At 39.5% G+C, this 26057-nt stretch overlaps 3 protein-coding genes across 13 annotated transcripts in view; 1 reads left to right on the forward strand and 2 right to left on the reverse strand.

Annotated features, from left to right (window-relative positions):
- The window catches only part of TRIP11 (thyroid hormone receptor interactor 11), a 66086-nt gene extending 63527 nt beyond the window's left edge, over nt 1-2559 (reverse strand). For 2 of the 6 annotated variants that reach the window (XM_029237691.1, XM_029237694.1), the window contains exon 1: nt 1830-1968. In XM_029237691.1, the coding sequence (XP_029093524.1) occupies nt 1830-1968 (139 nt within the window). Of the gene's footprint in view, nt 1-1829 lie in introns of all 6 variants that reach the window. The other 4 variants (XM_029237695.1, XM_029237692.1, XM_029237693.1 and 1 more) reach the window with 4 other exon arrangements.
- The window catches only part of CPSF2 (cleavage and polyadenylation specific factor 2), an 81353-nt gene continuing 57835 nt past the window's right edge, over nt 2540-26057 (forward strand). Inside the window, exon 1 of the mRNA XM_029237698.1 lies at nt 2540-2600. The gene's annotated coding sequence lies outside the window, so the exon portion shown is untranslated. The remainder of the gene's footprint in view (nt 2601-26057) is intronic.
- ATXN3 (ataxin 3) overlaps nt 14071-26057 on the reverse strand; it is a 29397-nt gene continuing 17410 nt past the window's right edge. Inside the window, exons 7-12 of one of the 6 annotated variants that reach the window (XR_003795871.1) lie at nt 25483-25615; nt 24981-25147; nt 23590-23686; nt 22302-22355; nt 19361-19446; nt 14853-14932 (exon numbers count right to left, since the gene is read on the reverse strand). Coding sequence is in view for 3 of the 6 variants with exons in the window: in XM_029237702.1 (XP_029093535.1) it covers nt 14838-14932; nt 19361-19446; nt 23590-23686; nt 24981-25147; nt 25483-25615 (578 nt within the window). In the remaining 3 variants the exon portion in view is untranslated. Of the gene's footprint in view, nt 14933-19360; nt 19447-22087; nt 22356-23577; nt 23687-24980; nt 25148-25482; nt 25616-26057 lie in introns of those variants that run through there. The other 5 variants (XM_029237702.1, XR_003795872.1, XR_003795873.1 and 2 more) reach the window with 5 other exon arrangements.

The raw sequence follows: 26057 nt of genomic DNA on the forward strand, positions 1-26057 counted from the left end.
AACGTTGCCTGTGCAGAAGCTCTGGGTGTAAGCATGCTTGTGTATATGAATGTGCATATATGTGGCTATTGGGAGAAAAGGGGAGAGAACAAGAGGTAAGACTGGAAGAGGTAGGTTGAACCCAGATAGGATAGGTTTCTGGTCTCCCAAAATTGAGAGGCTTGGATTTTATCCTGTAAGTAACAGAGTCAAGAGATTTTAAAGCACATTTGTTTTTAGAAAAGTAATTGGCAACACAACAGGAAATGGAGTAACTAACATAAGGAGAAACAAGTGACAGGACATGAAAGAGAAATAGTGTGTGGGAGAGATAATGGGGATCTGAAGTAAAGAAGTAGGAATAATAAGGCAAGGACAAATACAAACAACTCAGGCACAGGATGAACAAGATTTGGTGACTAATTGGAAGTAGGAGAATAAAAAGAAAGAGGCAAAAAAAGTGACAAAGATTTCCAAGTTTAGAATGGGTAGATGGTGAAACCATTAAAATTGAGAATACAGGAGCACATTTGGTGGGAAGAACAAACTGAATTCTACCTTAAGCCTGTAGGACATCCAAGTTGGAGGCGGGGTGCCTATTTTCTAGCTTAGGGTCAAAGGAATAGTCAACTGTTTTCCCCTATCTAGGAAACAAGGACAGACTAGGCATTTCCCATGTTATCTAGCCCTTCTCTGCTTCTGACTGCCCTCAGGGTCACATGAGCCTTTCCTGAACACAGGAAGAATCCCTTTAACTCCCATCCCCAACCTGTCCCACCTGATGTACCCCCAAGCAGTTAAATGGATTTCGGCAGCTCCCCAATCTTCCTCCCTTCTAAGTAGACCCCACAGAAATTCTAAATATAGATACTATTTTTCTAAATCAAACCACCGTTCTCTATTTCAACCAAATAAACACGAAAACTCAGTTAAATCAGTATTAAAAAATTAAACCAGAATTCTAATTTATTTACAACAAACAAACTGCCAAAGAAACTGCTCTCATCCAAAAGACCACCCATTATCTCTCTGGAGGCAGACCCACAATGAAATTTAAAAAGTCTTTTGATCTAAATACTACTTGCTGAAAGAAACATCAAGAAATCAAAGGGGTAATTAACTTAATCAACGATTACCATGTAACTCTGGGTCACTATTCATTAGTAAAACAAAATGAGGACTTCAAAAATGAGTGAAGGTTGCTAAGGGTACCCAAAGAACAGGGTTATCTTACTTGTTCTACTGTAGAAATATGGTGGTGGGGGGGGGGAGGCGGTGGGCAATTAGGCACAAAAGTACACTTTCAGCTGGAACGCGGTAATGTGTCACCAGAATAAGCAAAACTATAAAATAATAGGAAAACCATACCCATGTTTCACTAATAATATATTCAAGTGAGAAAGAGTAAGAGTCACTAAATATCTTAATTATGAGTTACTTCAATTGTTAACGAAAATCGAAGAAAGAAAACCCCAAAAAAGTGACGTGTCATACACAAATAATTTTTTAAACTGTGTCAGTATAAAGGAAGAGGATCAAAATCAGTTCCGCCCCCAAGTTAAGGGCAAAGGAAGAGGTGGGCGTGGATGAACCAAACAAAAATAAACTCTACGCGACGTAGGGGCAGTTTCTACAGCTCTGAACTATCCTGGGTACTCAAAGGAGAAGAACCAGAACTCTTCCCCCACCCCCCGACCCCAATGGTCTCTCATTAGAGAAAATCGGTTAAGAGGCAAAAGGAGTGACACTCCTCTGGACCTGTCTGCGTCTCGTGACAGATGGACTTGGGGACCAAACGGACGCTCCCAGGGTCCCAGTAAATCCCTCCCTCCCATCGCCCCAGCGGTTACCTTCCACATCCTCCGTGCCCTCCATCAGCATATCCTTCGTAAAGTTTGAAATCTGGCCAGTGAGGGAAGCCAGGCTGCCCCCGACTTGACCCAGGGACTGGCCCAAGCCGGAGCCGAGGCCCCCAAGCCAGGACGACATCGCTGCGGGTTAGAGAACAACCTGCTCCGCTCCGAGAAAGGCGGCCAGCGTCGTCGGACGACCCCGCCAAATGTCTTTGAACCGCTGTCTCCGGGGGACTGGTCCAAATCACAACACTCAGGATTTGATAAGACAGGGGTTCCTAGACAACGCCGGCTTCGGAGACCCCCACCAACCGCCGGGCTCTGACTAGAAACGCAGAGGCCTGGCCTGGGACTTTACCAGGGGCCCAATTCCAGTGACATGGGCACCCCCGCGGGGCCTCCGCTCATTCTCACGACTTCCCACAGTCCGGGTTAGGCCACTTCTTCCTCTGCTTTAGTGACTTTCCCCAGTTCCGTTGGCAACTCCTGCCAACTCAACGCCGGCAGCCATGACACCCACCTTGAACGCGGCAATGGACCATAGAGAAGCGCCGCGATGGCGTAGAAAGGCCCTGCGGAGCCGCCGGACGTCTCCTTGGCGCAAGGGAGAATGGGATCTCGGAGGACTAAGTGCGGCCGCGGCGGCCGCTGCCTCCAGCCCAGGACAAGGTTGTCTTCCACGTAGCCTGCCCGCTTTGGCAGCAGATGGAAGAGCGACCGGAACCTGCTGCGACGCTGCGCTTTCGGCCGACCGCGGCTGGATTTCAGGTAGAGCCGACCCTCGGTGGGTGCTCCCCAAAGCCAGCGTGGCCTGGGAAGGGAACCCCGTGGACTCTTACTCTGTTGGTGAAACCTGAGTGCTTTAATTCTGACTACACTCGCGAAGGCAGCGGTGCGAGGAGACTGGGCGGAGACCCTCCACCGGACAGGAAGTGGACTTTACATAACTTATCACACGTATACAGTAACGATTATTCTACACCCTGTCCAGGGCGGCTCTGTGCCCGGCACTATGGTATTAACTAAGGATACACAGAAGGGATGGGTTGCAAATTCAAGTGTCCAGGCAGCAAACATACTTACATAGATTATCTTCATAATGGAAATGTTCTCTGCTGGCTTTCCAGCTCACAGTTGATACCCTTCCTTCTTTAATATACGAAGAGCTTTATTCATGAAGCCGACCTAACCCATGAAGTTGAAAAAACAGACAATCTCTTTTCAAAATAACTTTTTAGAGGACAGTATGCCAACTTAACACAGAAGGAAAGCTCTTCTAATGTGAACTCTCCTAAGGTATTGGTGGCACTAGCCCTGCAAGGCCCCACCCCTCCCACGGCCCTCAGTTACACAAGTTGGTGCACACACCTGTGTCCTGAATTGCTTGGTTTCCTCCCTAAAGGAAAATAAGTCACGTGACTTACAGGCATTTGCCGCAGTGGTATGTGGACACACACTACCTGGCCAGAGAGACTGCCACAATTTTTACTTTGAAAAGAGCAGGATAGGTCTGCAGGTCTTTTAAGCATAGCACCAAATATACCAGCATCTTTCTCTTCGATTTTATTCACAGCAGGGGCCGCCACAGATTTCATTTCATTTCATTTGTGAATGGAACATTGGGAATGCCTCCAGTATTTGAACTCTGATGGCACCTAGGAATAGTAGCCCTCCCAGAAATCTGAATGCTTTTCAAATAAAATTTGCATCTCGTTCTGGAAGTTTTTATTAAATGTTTTCCATGTAGTTTTTTGAAAGGCATCATTGCCCAGGGGTTAGATGTGCAGACTCTGGGGCCTGACTGCCTGGATCTTTCATTTATTAGTTGTATGACCTTGGGTAGGTTACTTAACCTCTCTGTACCAGTTTCTCATTTGTAAAATGGGGAATGATAATAATAGTATCTACTGGGCAGGGTTGTTTGGAGGATTAAGTAAGGTAATTTTTAAGTGCTTGGAACAGTGCCTGGTACGTGGTGAGTTCTATTAAGTGTAAAGTTTTAAAATTGTGACATAAAGGTGACCTGCAAGTTATTAATGTGTCTCCCATTATTCTGAGCACCAGGGATACAGCAGGAGAAAAAACACACACAAAGTCCCTGATCTCATGGAGCTTGCGTTCTAGTGGGAAGGAACAGATGAGAAATTAAATGTAATAAATATAAGACAGGTGGTGATGGCTGCTATGGGGAAAATATAAAACAGGGTAAGAATGATATGGAAGGGATGTGGGGAGAAATGGCACTTGTAATATTGTAGATGGTGGTCAGGCAAGGCCTCACTGGTAAGGTGATATCCGAACAGAGACTTGAAGGAAATAAGATAGTGAGACATGTGGGTATCTGGAAAAGAGCAGTCCAGGCAAAAGAAACAGCTGATGCAAAGGTCCTGAGGTAGGAGAATCCTTGCCAGGTTAGAGGATTAGACAAAAGCAAGGATGGCTGGAGGAGAGTGGGCTGGGGAATGGTGGTAAGCAGTGAGGACCAAGGAGTAACAATAGGAGAGGGCAGATCACATAGGACCTGGTAAGCCAGTATAGGAACTTAGAGTAGGTTGAGGGATTGCTTTGAGAAAAGGAGCCACGTGAACTTAGGACCTAATTGGGTTCCTGGATGACAGTGAAAAGTTTAGTGTAAATCAAGCTCTTATTTCCTACAGGTGTAAGTTCTCTGGAGTGCCATTTCCATAAACTCATGTTATGCCATAAAGATACTGCAGTTAATGAAGAAAACAAACAAAATATATGTCCTCACATCATGTATTAAGTTATTAACATAAAAGCTACATCCTGAAGTCCTCCTTATGGGGAATTGTTTATAGTGCAATGGACTATGGTCTGAGAGACTTAAAGTTTGGTTCTGATAAATAGCATGGTATGATGTTTGGGATGTGCTTCAGAAAAATGGGGACAGGGTAGGTGAAACAAGAATTGTCAGGACTTGATCACTGTCGATGCTGGGCGATGGGTACATAGGGGTTCATTATAGTGGTCTTTTACTTTTGCATAGATTTGAAAGTTTTTATAATCAAAAGTTGAAAGACATACAAGTTTGATGAAGTTTGGGCTGAAGACACCTCTTCTTTTTCCTACCCAAAACCCCTGTAGCTAATAAGGGTGTTCATCATCACTTAATGAGTAGCAAAATCAGCCCAGCAATATCAAACGTACCACATCAGACAGAGCCCATGAACCTGCATGGCTCCACGTGGTGGGATCCAGGCTGCCCAGCTGAAATTCTGAACTTAGGATTTTTGTAACCTCAACAGGTAGAAGATTTTTTTAAAAAGCTAACAGCAACAACAACAAAAAGTACTATCAACTGCAAACTGGTTTCCATTTCTCGAGGCAGCATCACCAATACTTCTCTAGGGAGAACAGTTCCTTTGTTCTGATGAAACCATCCAAATGTTTTATTTATGCAAATGTGAAGGGAAAAAAACACATTTTTTAAAGTAGAATTTAAAATATTAGTCTGATCTTTCCCTCTGAATTTCTAAATATTATGCTTATAATTGCCATTTTCTCATTAATTTTAGACATTACCTTCTCTCTATTACAGAAAATAAAAGATTTAGCAGTCTTGTATTACCACATGCCTCTATTTCCCTTCCTTCTGAGCTCCCAATAGAGTGATATCATAATTATTGGTAACATCACTAATTAAAGTTTACTTTATATGACTACATAAGTGTTCATTGCTGAGCCACATGGTATGCTAAGATAACATTTCCTTTATTTTTCAAACTTCTGTTCTTCCTGAAGTTAACAAATTCCATCTTTTAGATTTGCACAATTTTCTGTTATTACAGAATCACTAATCCTTTTAAAACTTAGCAACAGAATTGTAAAACATGCTCCTAATTCTTCAAGAAAGTATCAAGAATTCTATTATTTGCTTAGACTCAGTCCTTTCTACCGGAGTCCTCTGTTTCCCTGCTCCACTCTCCCCTGACCTATTCTCTGGGCCTTGTTTTTCTTTCTGGAACCTCGTAGACGCTTCCCTTTATCTGTGATGCTCTGAAATTAACAATAATGTGCCTTGGGGTGGGTTTGTTGTTTCATTAATTATGTTGGGGACTCAGCAAACCCTTTCAAAAACCATGTCTTTTAGTTCTGCAAATTATTTTAAATACTTTTTATTGATGAATGGCCCCTCTCTAGGGAAGCAGCTGTTTTTCGGATATTTTTAATCAATCCACCTGGTTTCCGTCCACATCTCACCCCCACCTTCCATGATAGTTGTTGCTTCATGTCCTGGGTACTGCTGGATGTCCTTCTCTTTAATACTTAGTATGCACCTTCCTCAGTTCTGCTCATTCCTGTATCAGCTTTCGCCGTCTTCCAGAGAAAAGTTCGCATCTCTCTTCTGCTGTTGCCTCAACTGGCAGTGACTGCTAATTGTTCCCCAAAGTCTGTTCTCCCCTTTGGGCATAGTAATTGAACCGTCACTTTTTTTTTTTTTGCGGTACGCGGGCCTCTCACTATTGTGGCCTCTCCCGTTGCGGAGCACAGGCTCCGGACGCGCAGGCTCAGCGGCCATGGCTCACGGGCCCAGCCGCTCCGCGGCATGTGGGATCTTCCCGGACCGGGGCACGAACCCGTGTCCCCTGCATCGGCAGGCGGACTCTCAACCACTGCGCCACCAGGGAAGACCGAACTGTCACTTTTTACCTGGACAATGGTACAGTAAAAGATGCCAGTGCCCCTTCTGAGCCCGTCACCCCTTTACCGTTTTCGTGCACACCTATCCTTGGGGGTCATATAAGTGGAAGTGGTGTGTGCAACTTTAAGGAGGTGACCTTAAAGAAAGGGCACGTGGCCTTTTCCCACCCTCCTTTTGCTTTCTGATTGCTGGAATGCAGATGTAAGCATGGGCACCATAGCAGCTGTCTTAGATCCATGAATTGACATTAGCAATGGAAGCCATGTATGTAAAGCAAGAATACAGAAAGCAGATTCCTGACACTGTGTGATGCCCTATCAGCCCTGGATTGGCAATCTCTACATTTCCTGAAGGTGAGAGAGAAAAAAATTTGTAGCGTGTAAAGTCACTGTTATATTAGGTTTTTCTATGACAGTCAAATCTAATCTAATGAATTCATCTCTTCTGCTGGTCTCTCTGTGCTTATGAGTTTATATTTTTTTCTTTACTTTCATTTATGTAGTTCCTTTTTTTAAAATTTTATTTATTTTTGGCTGTGTTGGGTCTTCATTGCTGTGCGCGGGCTTTCTCTAGTTGTGGCGAGCAGGGGCTCCTCTTCATTGTGGTGTGCAGGCTTCTCATTGCGGTGGCTTCTCTTGTTGCGGAGTACAGGCTCTAGGCACGTGGGCTTCAGTAGTTGCAGCACATGGCCTCAGTAGTTGTGGTGCACGGGCTTAGTTGCTCCGCAGCACGTGGGATCTTCTTGGAGCAAGGATCGAACCCGTTTCCCTTGCACTGGCAGGCGGATTCTTAACCACTGGACCACCAAGGAAGTCCCTTTACTTTCATTTAGGTGGGATTTTGGAAGGGAGTAAATACAGTGATCAATCCTATGTATTTTTTATTGTGAAAAAATATACATAAAATTTACTGTTTTTAATTAGACAGTTCAGTGGCATTAAGTCCATGCACATTGTTGTGCAATCATCACCATCCATCTCCAGAATTCCCTTCATGTTGTAAAAATCTACATCTGTACCCATTAAATAACAACCTCTTAGTTCCTACTCTACCCAGCCCCTGGCAACCACCATTCTATTTCCTGTCTCTCTGGATTTGACCACTCTAAGGACCTCGTAAGTAGAATCACACAGTAACCCTCTGCACTTAACGAAAAGTCCCTGGGAGACGGTTCAGATGATTGTTCCAAAAAGCTAAGTCTGCTTTGGGCCTGAGAATGTTTTCAGTGTTGGAGACAGGGCTACCCTTGTGCAGAAGAGAAACACAGCTTTTGGAGGAAACATATCTTATTTGGAGAAGGCATGAAAGGTGTGGGATCAGCTCCTTCCTGGCCTCTGGCACTGGGTTTGAGCCACTTTAGAGGGGTGAATACCAGAACCCACTGAACGATTTTCTGAGAGACTCAGCAGGACTCTGGGTACCAGCAGAGCTTCTCAGGGCCTGTGTGACAATGTGTGGTTTGGGGCTGAGACAAGGCCATTCCACTCGCCTTTGCTTGGAACTTAGGACCCGTCTGGTGCTCCAAGGATTAGACATTGTTGAGCGTGGTACTTTTGCGTCTTATTTTCTACCAGGTTATTGCTGGTATACAAACAAGCTATTGGTTTTTGTTGACTTATTGACCTCCCTCATTAGTTCCAGTAGCTTTTCAGTTAATTTCCTTGTGTTCTCTAGGTGTACAATCATATCAGCAAATAATTAGGCATCATCCTTCCCAATATTTACACATCATCATTTCATATGATAACATGTTGACAGTAATGAAGGTTCACTTAAAGGTAATTGGAGTGACAGGCCTAAAGAGCTTTGGGAAAGCTGGTTTCAAAAACAGAGAGGCCAAAGGCCAAGTGAACGGGTAAGATGTTATGGCACATGCTTATATGTGACATGATGATGTCCTGGACTAGAAGTGGCTGAGAAGGACCAAAGGGAGCTACTCAGATATTAATCACTACAATTGATGATGTGGATTGACAAGCAAAATATCAATACAATGCTAAGTTTTCAAAACGGTAGTTTCTGACAGTGATGAAAAATACTGCATAAATATAACGGGAAGGAAAACAAAATGCACAAGTGGGAAGTGGGAGCCTTGCCTAAAATTCTGATCTGAGAGAGGTTAAGCAATATACCTTTAGTGTTAAAAATTCAGTTTTTCGGGTTCCTTAAGGTGGACACTGGCATGGAAGGCTCTTTGGTAGAAGATGTAGTTAATGGGCGTTTTAAAAGATTTTTTTAAAAAAAGGCTTAGGATTAGAGAATATTCTAGAATCAGATTGTTTGGTGTAATAAAATATAAATACAGTTCAAACTTATCTTTATAAAACTGTACATAAGATTTTGCCTACATCCCAGTTCCAGCTTTTGTTCATTACCTGCTAGCCTCTCCAGCTCTGTTCTTCAGAGACAAGCAACCACCTCTGTCTGCCCCAGAGTCATTGTGCTTTTTGCTGTTTCCCCAGGCAGTATAGCGCCTCCTCATTTTTCAGGTGTCTGAAAGGCACCTCTGCAGAGGCCTTCCTTGAAAACAGTCTGAAACAGCACTCCCTCCCAGTTACATGCTATCACATCATCATTTTGTCTTCCTATCTCACAGAACAAGCATAGCTCTTAACATGTTATGAAGCCATGCTCAGTAATTCAGATGTTTCCTCTGCCTAATGGCCAATCAGAATGCAAGCACCAGCAGAGCAGAGTATCTTAATCATGGCTCTGTTCCAAGAACCCAGAACCATGCCAGGCACATGGTGAACGCACACAGGTCTTGCTGAGTGAGTGAATGAATAAGGAATTGGTTTTCTCTTGTAGCCCATGAGACAAAGGGTGGTTGGGGATCCTGACCCAGGGAGAACTGGAACAATCTTGAGAGAAAAAGGTCCAGAGAAGAGTGGCAGTCCAGTTGAAAGAGAAAGTCCTCATAGCAGGCCAATGACCTTTAGGGACAGGGATACCCAAGGGGTAAACGAGAGTGTTAGGGTGTCTGGGGGTGAGAAAGAACTCGGCTTCTTTGAAGACCTATAAGGAGGCCTGCTAGGACCATAGTGTGAAAAGGGGAAATGTCAAGAGTAGAGGCGTAAGAGGTCAGCTGGACCCGAATTACCTATAAAATTAAACGATAAGCATTGGCGATGCAGACACAAAATGGATGAAAGGATCCTGAAACACGCAAATCTTCAGGATAAGGACAACCCAAAGTTTGCCTATCCTTTATAAAAGTTCTTAGCTAACCATAAAATGGGCATTCAAATCAACTTGTACGTTTCATAGGGCCCACAGGTGATGTTGATGAGATCAGAGTCATTTGGTGGCATCCAAATTCAATGGATTGGTCCATCTGAGGACTAAGCTATGAAGTTATGCTAAAAAGATGCATGTGATCAATTTGAAATTTTTGTTTCAAAATTCGTGCCCAACCCTAAGTAAAGCTAAAATGGATATACAATGCTCATTATAAAACCTGAGGATTCTATAACCCTCAATCAGTCCAGGTGGATTCCAATTGTTAGTCTGGTGTCCGGAGTTGGATAAAATGAGGAAAAATGGCACGCTTAAAACTGTCACTAATGTGCTCTGCTTGGCTCTCAGGGTTAAAAAAGCAACTGAGCCAACATTTTAAAATCAGATTTCAAATAAAAATATGGAATTCTTAGCCTCTCTTAGAAAAGATCAGAGGATCCAGTAACAATGGGCCTTCTGGCAGCAGTAGTTGGAATGGAGAATCAGTGGCTTCCCCTGACCTGCTTCATTCATCACCACAGCCATAAAAAAATGCTTCTCAAATTCACTCTGCATGTGAATCCCCTGGGGATCTTGTTAAAAATGCAGGTTCTGATCCAGTAGGTGGGAGTGTGGCCTGAAACTCTGCATTTCTCAGAAGCTCTGAGGGTGTAGATGATCCAACCATACTTTGAATGCAAAGCTATAAATTAACAATAAACACAAATAAAAACAGAAGTAAAAAAGCAAACATTATCTTTATTTAATAATCTTTGATATTTAAAATACAACTCATCGAACATCCACATTAACAACAGTATCCTCAGTGTTCAACAGTGCTTTGGAAGCCCGGCTTTTCTAAGGACCAGACAGGAAGGCCTGTGTGTGTATTAACGGCAGAACAACTCAGAGGAGCACACACAGAAGGGCTGCAGAGTTGGGTCCTGAGAAATGGCACTGCCACAGTGCACTTGTGTCATGGCCAAAAGAATGCTTTTTACTTCAGATGTTTTTTGGTAGTTGAATTTCAAAGTTTATTTGTACAGAACAGTAATTTTTAAAAAGTTATTCCTAGTAGTCCAATGTTGTAGAAATTAGATAATCACATTCAAATGTATGTTTTCCTCTTTAAAAAAAATTCCTGAAAACATTCACCTTTGAAATATGAAGGAGCCAAGTGAAGTGCTTCCTAAATGAATCAGGCATTTCCACATATATTTCACTAATGGTCCCCATTCCTAGTCTATGAATCCATAGTCTTAAAATATTTATTGATACACTATTATAATTAAACATGCCAATTGCTATAAATTTAGAAGTGGTTACTAGCATTAATTCTTAAAATGCCAGACCATTTTGCAAAAAAATTAAAATAGCAGAGGTTTTCTTCAAATTAAAAAAGATAAAAATTCAAGAATTAACCAACCATGTCAATAATCTTCTCATTCATGAGAGCAAAATGGAACAAAAATATTTTATGTATAAGACTTTAAAAAACAAGTTGGTTCATCTCTTTAGCAAAAGATGACGGTTATAAATGGACCAGAAATGAAGCAAAGTTTTTATTTTGAAAATATGAAAAATTACTTATATTGCTGAAATGATTAGTTAATCCAATCTGATTTTTCTTAATTAAGGTCACATCTGTAACATCTCCATGCTTGTTAGGGCCCAGCTACAACAAACAATTTACTTTGAAAGTAGTGGCCATAGACCTCTCCAATTGCAGATAAAGTTTTTAATAGAAAGTCATCAATATTAATAATTGAATCCTCTTAAGAATTTAAAACATCATGATTTAGTTTTCATTCTAGGCTATTTCAATTATTATCATTATATTTTGCTTATGCACTGAGAATCAACCTTTTTTGAATTTGCACAGGTCCAATGGGCCAATTTTAAGACATTTAGTAAATCTTGGCACTAACTTGATACTGTTTAAAAATAGTATCAAACATGCAGACATTAAAAATGTGACTTAAGCTCTTACTGGCATAAAATTACTTTATTTGACTTAATATTAAATGAAACAATGTAGACTATGGGTAGTTTTGCCTATAATGATCCTCAACTAGTTGAGTTTTTCCTCGTTAACTTTGGCATGAATAAAGTCTTAATTAAGAAAAATTAAGTTTTAAAGAGAAAAAGCACCTCCTTAAATATTCTGCAAATTGTAAACTATTTGGCCAAGATCTTAGAGCTGATATACAGTTTACCTGCAGCAACCTTTTCAAACTTTTTTTTTTTTTTTTTTGCGGTACGTGGGCCTCTCACTGTTGCGGCCTCTCCCGTTGCGGAGCACAGGCTCTGGACGCGCAGGCTCAGGGGCCTAGCCGCTCCGCGGCATGTGGGATCTTCCCAGACCGGGGCACGAACCCGTGTCCCCAGCATCGGCAGGCGGACTCTCAACCACTGTGCCACCAGGGAAGCCCCCTCAAACAATTTACATTACTGAAATATTCGTATGTTAATTACTATAAAAATGTACATTGATGGTTTAGATCAGATGTTAACTTCTCTGAATTTTTAAAACATAAATAACTACTTATTAAATCCATGACATCTGTAAGTATGAAAGTGTTATTTCCAAAGATTGTTTAAACTTTACTTATAATACTAGCATTCTCATGGTACGTATTTTATCCCGGTAATACAAATTATACATTAGAAAAATGATACCAATAGTTTAAATATTAAACATTAAGGTGTTCCCAATTGGTAAAACAGAATGGAAATCTTTATATAAATAAAGTTCTTAGGACAGTGAATTGCATTGTTCCTGACTTGCAGGTGGTTTAAAGTAAACAGCACTTCCTGATGTGTGAACTATAGCTTTGTGTAACTTTAAAATTTTCTTACTGTGGTTATGAGCACTGGCATCTTTTCATACTGGCCAACTGATTAAGAAATGGAATCTAAATGTTCAGTTAAATATATGCCAATCCATACAAGATGGCAGTTCACTAGTGATTCTGAATCTGCCTGCCAAATATAACAATTTCACAACTAAATAAACACATTCAAATATATCCAGTGTGTGCTCGGCCCTGCTTTAAAAAAATCCCTAACAAACGAAGGTCAACATGCCACATTTCTTTACGTGCTTTAACAAGGGTGTGTAATATAAGAACTAACCCTAACTCTTAAGGTTAAAACTTAAATGTATATTCATTTTCTCATTTTTATATTAGGTAGCTCATCAATTCAAATATATGAAAAGTTTAACGTAATTTTTCAATGGGAAAAGATACAGGCCGAATATCCATGGAAAATATGACTAGCATACTTGGGATAACTACAGAAATGTCCAGTCTTAAAATATTTTGGTTTGTAAATCATAGGTAGTAGTATCAAACTCCAACATCCCTTGTAGTTCTAAAGTTTTGTGATTCTTCTAAAACATTTTCAATTGTCAAAAGAAAACTTTAGATTTTAAAAGAAAACCATCTAATTTTATGTAAGGGAAACTTCAGAAAACTTACTTGGCACAAAATAATGACTAAAAAAAAATCTGTCTCTATCCAAGAAAAAGCTATTTCATAATCATAAATAAAAGGCAGTTTTTCATCTCTTTTCAGTTAGCAATAAATCCTACATCAAAAATTTTTCCCTGATAAAATGTGTGTAGCCATACACCAGGATATGGCAACATATCATACTTTAATTTTCTAAGTTGTCCGCTGAAATTTCTTCTTAAATTTTAGCTTCTGAACAATTCATCATTCAAAGGGGCTTCAAAAGGGGATGGAGAATGAAGGGGAGTAGATGACAGAATTTAAAAGGTCCATTTCAGAGAGACATGGTTAATTTTCACTGAAATCATCCCACTGCATTGACCCAGCAAGAAACTCTGCATCCCAATTAAAGAATGTTTATCAAAACTAAAGACTTTCTTATTTACAAACCCAGTAAGTACTGTGACTTCTGTAATTCTAAGCTATTTAAACATGATGCACGTGTTAAATCACAGTATAAATTTAAATGTAGTTTTGTTGGTAAGTTATTTTCATGTTCTAGATCATTATCTCTGGCAGACTATACCTACTAAAAGATGTACAGCAGAAGCAGACATCTGCACTTCATGAATCAATTGTAAACAGAACAGACAGCTCCAGTCACAAGAGGAAAAATAAAATGAAACTCCTACTAAAATTGAAGGCCAAATTTTATCTATCATACATTCATGGTGGGCACTGGATGTTGTTTTATAACAGTAGGAAACTTGCACACTATGCTTCTCCTATTTTTCTCAATTGGAAAAGAAAAGGAAATAACAAGGTGCAGGAAAGAGGGTTACAGCAAACCTATACAGTTCTGACATAACTGAGAAGATATTCACAAAGCATTTGGGAAAGGATGTGCTCACACATTAACAAAATTCTCATTTATTCTCAAATACTTGTGCAGAGCTGATTTCAGAGTTTAGGAATGCACCAGAATCATGAAATAATGACCCCATCTTAGAGGGCTTAAAAAGCAAAACCTCAAGAAACATTACCATCTTTCAAAAGAGTTGTAGAAAGTAATGAAAACCACGTAGCAGAGAAACTGTGATCAGAGAAAATAACATGAGAAAACACCCAAGTGCACAATACAGTCAGAGGGTAAACAGCTTATCCTTCTGGAACTGTTACTATTATCAACACAGAGGAGACACTGTCCTAAAAGGTTAATTTGGTTAAAGAGAAATAAGAGCAACTTTTAGATGATGAAAGTCAGCCAAATTCCCTATGCAGAAGGGAGGAAAAGAAGATAAAATGTGGGGGAAAAGTTCTGTGGCAATAGCTGGTTATAATTAGTTGGTCTGCAAAAAGAGCCAAGAAAAATGCCCTAATTTTAAACATGTTAGATATTGCACACTCAAAAAAGAAAAAAGAACAGTTAGAAAACTATTTTAAATTTCTTTAATTGCTGAATGCCTCTTTGGCTAGTGTTTGGAGGATCGTTATTTAGTCCTACAACGGATGTATTTTTCACCCTCTCAACTTTTTGTTTGCAAACCACCTAAGTCTTATTTCCTCTGTTGAAAATTGTTCTCTTTGACACATTACCAAAATGGACCCTATGCTGTAAACACACAGGACAATATTGGAAAGACTGAATATCTAAATGATTTGTGAAAGATATTATTTTTTTCCTTCCGTTTTGAAATTACTTCTAACAGTTTCTAAAGACATGGTCACAGCTGCCTGAAGCATGTCTTCTTCACTCATAGCATCACCTGTTGGGGATAAAACACATATTTCTTAGAAATTTCTAGAAAATTTCCAAAGTCGTCAAAAGGTAAGCTCTTAGAAACTGTTTGACTACTATAGTTTCCTTTGTTGATTTTAAAAGTTTACATACAATAAAATCCACTTTTATAATTCTGTAAGTTTTGACAAATACATAGAGTGGTATACCATTATCATCACCCAGCTACAGAACCATCCCACTGACCAAAAATATTCCCTCGCCCTGCCCCTTTGTAGTCAATCCCCAAGCCCTAAGTCTAGGCAACCACTGATCAGTTCTCTGCCCTACAGTTCTGCCTTTTCCTGCATGTCAACACAAATGGAATCATCATTATGTATGTAGCCTTTCAGTATGGCATCTTTCACTTAAAAGCATTCAGCTAAGGGGAAGAAATTTTAACTTTGTGTCTATCGATGATGAATTAGTTTAAAAAAGTTTGTTCTGAGAAATAATTATTTACTCACAGGAAGGTGCAAAGATAGTTCAGAGAGGTCCTGTGTACACTCTGGCTAAATTTCACCTAATAATTAAATCTTACATAACTACAGCTCAAACCTAAATCTGAATATTGGGACTTCGTCATACATGTAGATTCGTGTAACCACCGCCACCGCAATCAAGACAGAGAACTGTATGGCACCATCAAGATCTCCCTCCTGCCATCCCTTTTTAGTCACACCCACTTCTCTTCCCCCCCACCTTCCCTAACTGCAGGCAGCCACTAATTTGCTTTCCATCTCTATAAATGTCGTTTTTAGAATGTCATACACATAGAATCATACAGTATAGGATCTTTTGAGATTTTTTTTTTGCACTCATCATAATGCCCTTGAGATGCATCCAAGCTGTTGCATGTGTCCATGGTTTCTTTTTAATCCCGAGTGGTATCCATGGTATGGAGGTACCGCAGCGTGTTTAACCATTCACCTACTGTAGGACATTTGTTTTTTTCCAGTTTTTGATCATGACAAATAAAGCTGCTATGAACATTCATGTACAGGTTTTTGCATGGATGGAAGTTTTCATTTATCTGGTATTAAATGGAAATATAACTGCTGGTTGCATGGTCAATGTATGTTCAGTTTTTATAGAAATTACCAAATTATTTTCCAGAGTGGCTATATCAGTTCAAATGAAAGAAGTCTTATCTCCCTTTACGTTCCCCTGTTTATATCTGCCTTTAGTACTTCCTATATTTTACGCTAAAAACCAAATCAATGTTACAATTCTTCCTTCAGTTATCAAATGTAATTTAGAAAACTGAAAAGGAAATTCTGTTGTGCTTACCCATATTTTTATTCTTTCTACTGTTCTTTTTTCCTTCTTGATGTTTCAAAATTACTTTTTAACAGTTCTGTTTAGAGAACTTCCTTTAGCCATTATTTTCCCCTTCATTCCTGAAGAAAATTTCATGAATTCTGGGTTGAGACTTCTCTTCTTTCAGCACTTGAAAAATGTCTGTCACTTCCTTCTGACCTCCACGATTTCAGATGAGAAATCTGATGTCACGCAAATTGCTGTAGGCAAGCTGTTTCTAGCTGATTTTAAGATTTTTTTTTTTTTGTCTTCAGTTTTCAGAAGTTAGACTACGGTGTGTTTTGGCATGGATTTCTTTGGGTTTATTCTGTTTGAGGTTCACTCAGCTTTTAGAATCCGTAGGTTGGTACCTTTTGCCAAATTTGGGGAATTTTCAGCTATTATTTCTTTAAATACTCTTTCAGCTATACCCTCTTTCTCATCTCCTTCTGGAACTCTCATGGCACAAATGTTAGATCTTCCCCACAGGTCTCAGGCTCTGTTAATTTTTTCCAGTCTAATTCTCTTTGTTGCTCAGAATGGGTAATATCTACTCTACTGTTCTGTCGAGTTCACACTGATTCTTTTCTCTGTCCTTCCATCCACCTGTTGCGTCTGCCCACTGAGTTTCAAAATTTCAGTTATTGTTATTTTTCAGTTCTAAAATTTCTATTTGGTTCTTCTTTATATCTTCTATCTCTTTCCTAAGGCTATTTTTTTCATTTGTTTCAAGCATGTTCATTACTGCTCACTGGAGCATTTTATGATGGCTGCTAATTTAAAATCCTTGCCAGATAATTCTAACATCAGTGTCATTTTGGTGATGGTGTCTACTGATTGTCTTTTCTCATTCAAGTTGAAATTTTCTAGGCTCTTGATATGACAAGTGATTTTTAAGTGAATCCTGGATATTTGGGGTATTATCTTATAAGAATGTGAATCTTATTTTTTTTAATAAATAATTTTATTTATTTATTTTTGGCTGCATTGGGTCTTCGTTGCTGCATGCAGGCTTTCTCTAGTTGTGGTGAGCGAGGGCTACTCTTTGTTGTGGTGCATATGGGCTTCTCATCGTGGTGGCTTCTCTTATGGCGGAGCATGGGCTCTAGGCACGTGGGCTTCCGTAGTTGTGGCACACAGACTCGGTAGTTGTGGCTCGACGGCTCTAGAGCCCAGGCTCAGCAGTTGTGGCACACGGGCTTAGTTGCTCTGTGGCATGTGGGATCTTCCCGGACCAGGGCTTGAACCCGTGTCCCCTGCATTGGCAGGCGGATTCTTAACCACTGCGCCTCCAGGCAAGTCCCGTGAATCTTATTTAAATCTCCTCTTTCAGCAGGCCTCCTCTGACATGAGCACCAGTGGCAGAAGAGGGGTGGTGCCCCGCTGCTTCCAGATGGGGAGAGGGTGTGTGTGACCACTACTGTTGAACATCCATGGGAGTTCCGGCTTCCCACTGATACCTGCCTGATTGGGAGGGGTTGGAATGCCTCGTTACTGCTTCTCACTGGCACTGTGGGGGTGGTCTCCTCATTACTGCCTCAAATCAGTGATGGCCTGATTCTCCACTATACCTCTTCTGACATCACCCAGGCGACAAGCCAGAAGGATGCCTCTTTATTGCTAGGTGGAAGTCCAGGCTCCCTAAGACCACTGACACCATGGGAAAGGGGGCATCATTGTCTCCTGGAGGAAAAGAAAATCCCAGCTCTCCACTTGGCTTTTTCTGACACCACTCTGGCCCAGAGAGGCGGGAGATGTGCCTCATTACGTTACTTGGCCTTTGTCAATGGGGTAGGGTGGCAATAGGACCAGTTTATTTACCTAGTCCAGGCTGGCTGGACTAGAGTGTTTATTATCTAAAAGTTTTTGTCTTGCCAAGTAGTCCCTTTTGGCTCCATAGAGCAGGCTTTTCTTGGGGCAAAAAGAAAATCCAGAATACTGACCACTGTGTCTTCCTCTAGTCCTGAGCTTCTCAGCCAGTCTGTCTTCTACCTTTCAGATTCTTCTTATATTTGTTTTATACAAATGTCTGGGGTTGTTAGCTATACTTAGCAGAATGATTAGGAAAAAGTACCCATTCATTCCTTTTTATTGCTAATAGTAGTCCACTGTTTGGATGTAGCACAGTTTCTGTGGCATGTACCAGCTGAAGGACAACATGTAAGCAGTTTCCGGTTTGGGGCTATTACGAACAAAGCTGCTGTAAGGATTCATATACAAGATTTTGTGTGAACCTAAATTTTCTTTTCTCTCGGTTATATACCTAGGAGTGCGACTACTGGATCACATGGTTAAGTGTACGTTTAAGTTTTTAAGAAAATACTAAACCATTTTCCAAAATGGCTGTACCATTTTACGTTCCTACTAACAATGTATGAGTCCCAGTTGCTCTGATTCTTGCCGCATTTGGTATTGTTAATTTAATTTTTTATTAAGCCATTCTTGTAGGTGTGTAATGGTGTCTCATTGTGGGTTTAATTTGCATTTCCCTAATGACTAGTGATGTTGAGCATGTTTTCATGTGCTATTTGTCATCCATATATTTGGTGAAGTGTCTGTTCAAATCCTTCACTCATCTTTTTGAATTGTTTTCTTATTTTAGTTTTGAGAGTTCTTTACATATTCTACTTAAAAGTTCTTTGTAATGTACAGTTTCCTTCTCACTCAATTTCTACTACCAATAATTGGCCAAAGTTTAAGACCTATTATTAAACCAAGGCCTGAGGAGTAACTCTAGATTTCTTTGTTGTAATCTGGACTACACTCAGGTGTTTTCAGTTTTCCCAGTGGTAAAATGAACTTATTTTCCACCTACTAATATTCATTATCTCTGAGAAACTTTTGGAGAATGTACGAATTACTGTGAAGTTGCAAGTGATGTTTACAATTTTAAAGCAAAACATTGCTTAAGTGCTTCAAGGGCACTTAAGGATACACACTAAGGAGTTAGCCTACTCCTTAAGCCAAGAAAGTTTGGTACATTACCAATTCCTTCAAGAGTTTCAATATAGTGAAAGCGAGGAGAAAAAAAAGCCTATAAAGCCAAAAATCACATGGAGTCTGGGTGTCAAACAGAGCATGCAGATAACAAATGGGATATAGGATCAGAGAGGCATACCGAGATCACTGTCAAGTGCTCCTGAACTTGTGTTCGGCTTTCCACATGGATGTCCTGGTGGATCTTGCTGCTGCTGCTGCTGCTGCCTGAAACATTCAAGAGTGAATGTGTATTTAAAAAACAAAACCTAAGAATAAATATGCCACGAGAAAAAATATTCACGTGGAAAATAAACGGTTCCACACAACAGAAGAGTCACTGGCATGAACACCACAAAAGAAGGCAAGAGCAAGCAGTCTGATAGAAAACAAACTTGTGGTTACCAAAGGGGAATGGGGGGGAATAAATTAGGAGTTTGGGATTCATAGATACACACTACTATATATAAAATACATAAACAAGATCCTACTGGATAGCACAGGGAGCTATATTCAATATTTTGTAATAACCTCTAATGGAAAAGAATCGGAAAAAGAATATATATATCTAAAACTCAATCACTTTGCTCTATATTTGAAATTAATACAACATTATAAATCAACTATACTTCAATTTAAAAAAAAAGAGCAATCAGTCTCATATAAATTACTGAAAAGCATCACAGTTCTGATCCTAGAAAACTTAGAAAATTCGAATTTATCAGGCAAATTAATGGGTAGGTATTTTCACCACAAAAATAACACATTGTACAAAAGGAGTCACTGGTAGCTATTTCGGGTTTTTTTTGTTTTTTTTTCCGGTACGCGGGCCTCTCACCGCAGCGGCCTCTCCCGTTGCGGAGCACAGGCTCCGGACGCGCAGGCTCAGCAGCCATGGCTCACGGGCCCAGCCGCTCCGCGGCATGTGGGATCTTCCCAGACCGGGGCACGAACCCGTGTCCCCTGCATTGGCAGGCAGACTCTCAACCACCGCGCCACCAGGGAAGCCCTGTTGCTTATATTTAAAACACAGGATTAGGAGGGACCCCGGTCTGGGTCTGTGGTATTCAGAGCTGGAGAAGGCATTAATAACACTGACATATACCTGTAGGCTACTTCACAGTTTACAGAACAGTTTTACACACTGCCTCATCTGATGCACATAACATGTGAGTTAAGGTTTTACAATGACATAGCTGACACAGCAGAGTTTTGCTCAGGGTTTTATGATAGGTACCATGGACTTGGAGATTACCACTGGAAAAAATATCATGGCTACGAAAATATCAGTTAACAACTCTTACTCATAAACTATGAATTTGCAACAGGTAGACTTTCAACAGCATTTTCATGCTTAATGCATGAACACTGTGGCTACTATATTAAGTGTGAAGCTTCAAACACCCTACAGGAAAAAAAAAAAAAAAACCTATACATTTCAATGAAAAACAAATTAGCACCAGGGTCAGTTTGGAAAGAATCAGAGGGAAGAAACGGCTCCATAACCTTAGAGCCAAGTTCTCCAAAATAGAAGGTATTGAGACAAGGACCCATATAGGTGTAGTAATCAGGAATTCTACTGAAAGGCAAAAATTAGTTTCTCAGCTCCTTCACTAATGAGTCCTACAAGATTCTGAATGCTAGCCAAAGTTAAAAAGAAACCCCAAGAAGTTAGCTCTTAACTCTAGTCAGCAACAAGTAACTGTAAAATACTCTCTAGTTCTACTCAAGTTCTCACCAGTATTTTCAAGGCCAAATCAGGAGGCAGAGGATAGTAAGCCGAAGCTGGAAACCATCACAGTACTTTCTTACCCAGTCAACTGCCCCCAGTCAGAAAGGAGACTCAAACATTTAAAAAAGGGTGCAACGTTGAATAAAACACCTGCATTAGTTATAGCTGGCATTGTGCTTGTTATAACTTACTTAGTCATTATGGAATGTTACTGCATTATCCTTTGTATTCTAAAAAGTTTAACTCATTGGAGATTCTACATTTTTAATCCAAAAAAATCTAAAAACCTTTTTTTTTTTAAAAAAGAGGGATTTGTTTTTATATTTTAAAGACATTTTCTTTTTCTTACACGTACTTGTGAATTTTATAGTTTCTCTATAAAGTATGTCTGTTTGGACCATTTTATTCTGGAAAAAATTGAAGTCTGAAAAAAAGCATGGCAGAAGTATCACTTGGAAACTGTTCTGGAGAGCAGTTTAGAAATCTGTACCAAGGCCTTAAAAATGTTCATGTCCTTTAACTTAGTAATCTGAAATTCTCAGAATAATATAGCAGAAATGATGAGAGATTTGAGGCATAAAGTCAATACAAGGATTGTTCATTGCATTATTATAATAGCAAAAATCAAAAGGTTCATAAACTGTGATACATAAATTCATTTTATGAAATATAACATAGCCTATTACAAAGAATATTTAGTATCATGGGAAAATGGGTATAACTGATATACAATATATGGGCGTTTGTGTGACTAGAAGCGTATGACTGCCAAAACACATCAGTTATTAAAGGTAGGATTATGTTTTTTTAATTTAGATATCTCTAAAAATAAAAATTCCAAAATATTATTTTTTATCGAATTAAACATTTAAAGCTATTTTTAGCAATAACTAGATAGTTGATGATATTATAGAACTACCATTAATAATCATCGTGTGATAATTATTCCATTATTGTATGACAAGAGCATTTGGCTATATTAAGAAAGAAACATATATTTTAGAGACACACACAGAAATTAATACAGATGCAGTATGATGATTTAGATTTGTTACAAAATAATCCCACCCTGGGGCTGGGAGAGTAGAAAGCATGGGAGATGGGGGCATAAAAAAAAACAAGATGGCCCATGTGCTGGTATCTGTTAAATCTGGGCAACAGATAAATAGGGGTTCCTTATGCTGGTTTCTCTACTTTTATATAAATTTGAAGTTTATCATAATTAAAAAATTAAAAAAGTTAATTTTAAAATTTAAAAGGGAGTGACAAGCACTAATAAGCACTGTTTTGAAATTTTATACATAATTAAATCCATTAATCTATCACTGAATAAAGACTAGAAATATCTCACATTAAGAGGATGTCAGTTGATCAGAACTTTCCTTCATATACTTCTGAGCTGTGACTTAAAAAAAAAAAACAGAAAACAAAGTAAATATTATCTTCATTATACCATCAAATGTAAAATGCTCTAACATTCTATATACTACTAAAGTACTACCAACTCTGATGTGTACGAGTCTTCTGAATTGCAGAGATGTTGACATGTGAAAAAATGTGCACCTTAGAATTGTTGAAATATAGTAATATATAGTAATATACTGGTTACTCATCAACCAGTAATATAAAATATAGTAAATAATAGGCCAGACTCAGCCACTGGCCTTTGTTTTCTGACCTGGGATCAGAGGATCTGAGTATCATTATAGATCTTGTGATCTTAAGATGAAGTTATATCATTAAAAAAAGAAAAAGGGATGAAGACGTGAGTGACAGTTACTGGAAAGGATAATTTTATAGGTGAAATTTCTATTTTGAAAGCACTTATAAACCTGGGCACAAAGTTAGGTTTTAGGAGCTGAGGATTCAGATTTATGGTTACCCTCATGTCCCTGATGCTGATGGGCCTGCAGTACCCCGCTACTGTGGCAATGAGTGGAGCAATTAACCATCACTTCTATTTGGGGGCGTGTTCCCCTACCGCAAATGCTGTTTTTCCTATTAATTCACAGGAGAACTTCGCAGGGTTGGTCCAAGTAACCAAGAAGTACATTCAAAGGATCATTAGGCTTTGCTCTTGCCTTGACCCAATTCCATTTTCCTTTTGATGACGAATTTTACAGGGTTTCCTTCACCCTATTTCATGTAAATTTAATTAGTACTGGGGCAAAGTTTTCCCCTAAAACTATATTTGATTTCACAGTTTATTAGCTACAAATTTTTATTTTTATTTAGTTATTTATTTATTTATTTATTTATTTTGCGGTACACGGGCCTCTCACTGTTGTGGCCTCTCCCGTTGTGGAGCACAGGCTCCGGACGCGCAGGCTCAGCGGCCATGGCTCACGGGCCCAGCCGCTCCACGGCATGTGGGATCTTCCCGGACCGGGGCACGAACCCGTGTCCCCCGCATCGGCAGGCAGACTCTCAATCACTGCGCCACCAGGGAAGCCCTAGCTACAAATTTTTAAAAAATACATTCAAATGCTCATAGGGTCAGGCAGTAACCAGTATTTTAAAAAAGGAGAGAACCCTCAATAAAATAAATGGTTTAAATCAAAGCTGTATGTTTACAAATAGACAAAACAGCCAAGGTAAATATTAAATATGCAATTTTAATATTGTACCAACTACTTTACTTTTCAAAGTAGGCTTCTCTTCTCTTCCGTAGCTCTTCTGAAGTAAGATGTGTACCTGACGTCTGTGGAGTATCTTGACATATATTTCTGGAAGTACCTGAAAACAAAATAAAACAGAACAAAAAACTATTTTATTTACCAATTCAAGCAATAATATGTTTATACTTATGTGAAGGAACTTTTGAAAAGTTTTGTTCTCAAAAATATTCTGTACCATTCTGTAAATGTAAGAAAGGCTCTGAAAGTCTCAGGGAGAATCTGAATAAGGCAGTTCAAATCTAACCTGTGTCCACTGCAGCCAAAGCTGTTACCCATCTGTGATGTAGTGGATGTGAGGAGGTAAGCCCAACGACCAACTTGGTAGGAGAAATAATTAACGCCACACTTGTGTGCTCTCTTATTAGAAATGAATCTGCACTTTCAAAGGCATAGAATTCCTAGAAGCAACTCAAAGTGGATGATCACAAAACAAACCCATTCTCTGTATCCCTCTATCCTGAAACATTTGGGTACTACAACAACTTAAGTATGTTTCCATGTTCTTACTTCATTATTGCACCAATCAGAGATTCTGCACAAACTGTGAAATAAAGTGGAAAGGAAGGGAAAGTACACAGAAATATCTAAAACTATTAAAGCTGGTGTCTGTCCATTACTGGGCTAATCTAGCAAGGCTCTACTAATCCAAAATGGGCCTGCACACCATATGGACTACTCATGAGCCTCCTGGCACACCTGTGAATTCCTTATTTAGATATTTAAGGAATTCAATTGACAAGTAATTTCATCAGAAAGTAGAAGGCAAATTCACATTAGACAAAAACAAAACTATCAAAAAAAAAAAGAAAACCCCTCACACCTGTAAGTAAGTCCCTTTGAACAACATCCCAGACAACTCCCTCAGCTTGGATTCCCTGAGGGATGCATCTTTACTCTCAGCTGATGGGCTTATATCACTAAAAAAGTGGGCTCACCAAAGTGGGCTTAAGCTGTAAGCTGCACAGCCACCAATTGTTAGAGTTTTGTAAAATCAATTTACTTTCTCTGTCCAGGCCTTCCTTCATGTGCACTAGCATACATTTTTAGAACAGTTGGTCTGGGTAAGGGCCCACTGACCTCACAATGATTGACCTCAGTTTGCTATTGCGTTAGCACAGTATTATAACCAAGTGGAATAACCAGAAATAAAAATAAAACTAGTCCTAATATAACACAAGCCGTAAAAAGTTGTTTTAAAAGAAATCTAAAAAATAACTGATTGTACATAGCTATTGCTTCTGCAGTGATTGTCCAAGAACTTCTACCAATAGTACATTAACTTCCAGAAGAACTAAGAATGATCTGAATCAATTCTTCAACAATGAATAAAGTATGTGTCGGAATGTCCATACCTTGCATGCTGAGCTGAATGGCCCTGCGGAGATCTGCTTCTTCATCTTCCAAGTCAATTTCTTGGCGACTTAGTGCCAGAGCCCTCTGCAAATCCTCCTCATCTTCGTCTAACATTCCTGATCCATCGTTTGCTTCTAAGACGCGTTCTAGATCTGTTTTCTGGACTCTAAAGAATAAAAGCACTAAAAATAACTGCAGACCACTCTTCTATTTTAGATATAACAGAGACATTTATAAACCAAAGATTTTTATGTAAGTCAAAACTTACACATTTTCTGGCAGACAAGGTCTAATAATATAAAGGTTTTATTGTGATGTGAATCTAAGTATATTTAAATAATTCAGAGTTGGTCCATGGTTAAACCAATAAACTTCACTAAAACATAAAGGTCTAAAAAGAATCACCAATAATAAAAGGACCTCATCTTCAGTGTAAGCATGAAAATTTAATTTTTGTAATGAAATACTATCATATATTCCATACTGCAAGCTCAATTTTACCTCTGTTCTTTGAGTTGTGCTAATTCTTCTCCAATAAGTTTTGGTCGATGCATCTGTTGGACCCTGATCATCTGTAGGAGTTGGTCAGCTTCACAGTCTGGCAGATCACCCTTAACAACAAATATAGAATAACCTAAAAAAAAAAAAGGCAAAAATAAACTAAAACAGTTAGCAAGTGATTCAAAATTGATTAAAAATGACAGCAGATAGAGAGGCGGTACAGGACAGTGGAGTGAGGACACAGACTGAGGAGCCAGGAGCACCTGGGTTCAAATAATGATTCTTACGCTTACTAGTGGGGTGATCTAGAACAAATTACATAGTCTCTGAACCTTGCTTTCTTCACTTGTAAAATGGGAAGAGCCATCTCACAGAGTGACTATGAGAAGTAATCGAATCTGTAAAGGGATCTACTAAAACAGTGCCTGACCAAGTAGGTTACACTAAATGATACCAGAGAGGCAAGGAAAGGAATAAGGAAGAGCAAGGAATCTGGAATCAGATGACCTGGGTTTTAATCCCCTCTCTCTTCTATTTCCTAGCTGCCTGGCCTCTGGTAAACCCCTTTACCCATC

Source organism: Monodon monoceros, unplaced genomic scaffold, assembly GCF_005190385.1.
Source record: "Monodon monoceros isolate NGI ecotype Baffin Bay Population unplaced genomic scaffold, NGI_Narwhal_1 Super_Scaffold_21, whole genome shotgun sequence".
In the NCBI taxonomy this organism is placed as follows: domain Eukaryota; kingdom Metazoa; phylum Chordata; class Mammalia; order Artiodactyla; family Monodontidae; genus Monodon; species Monodon monoceros.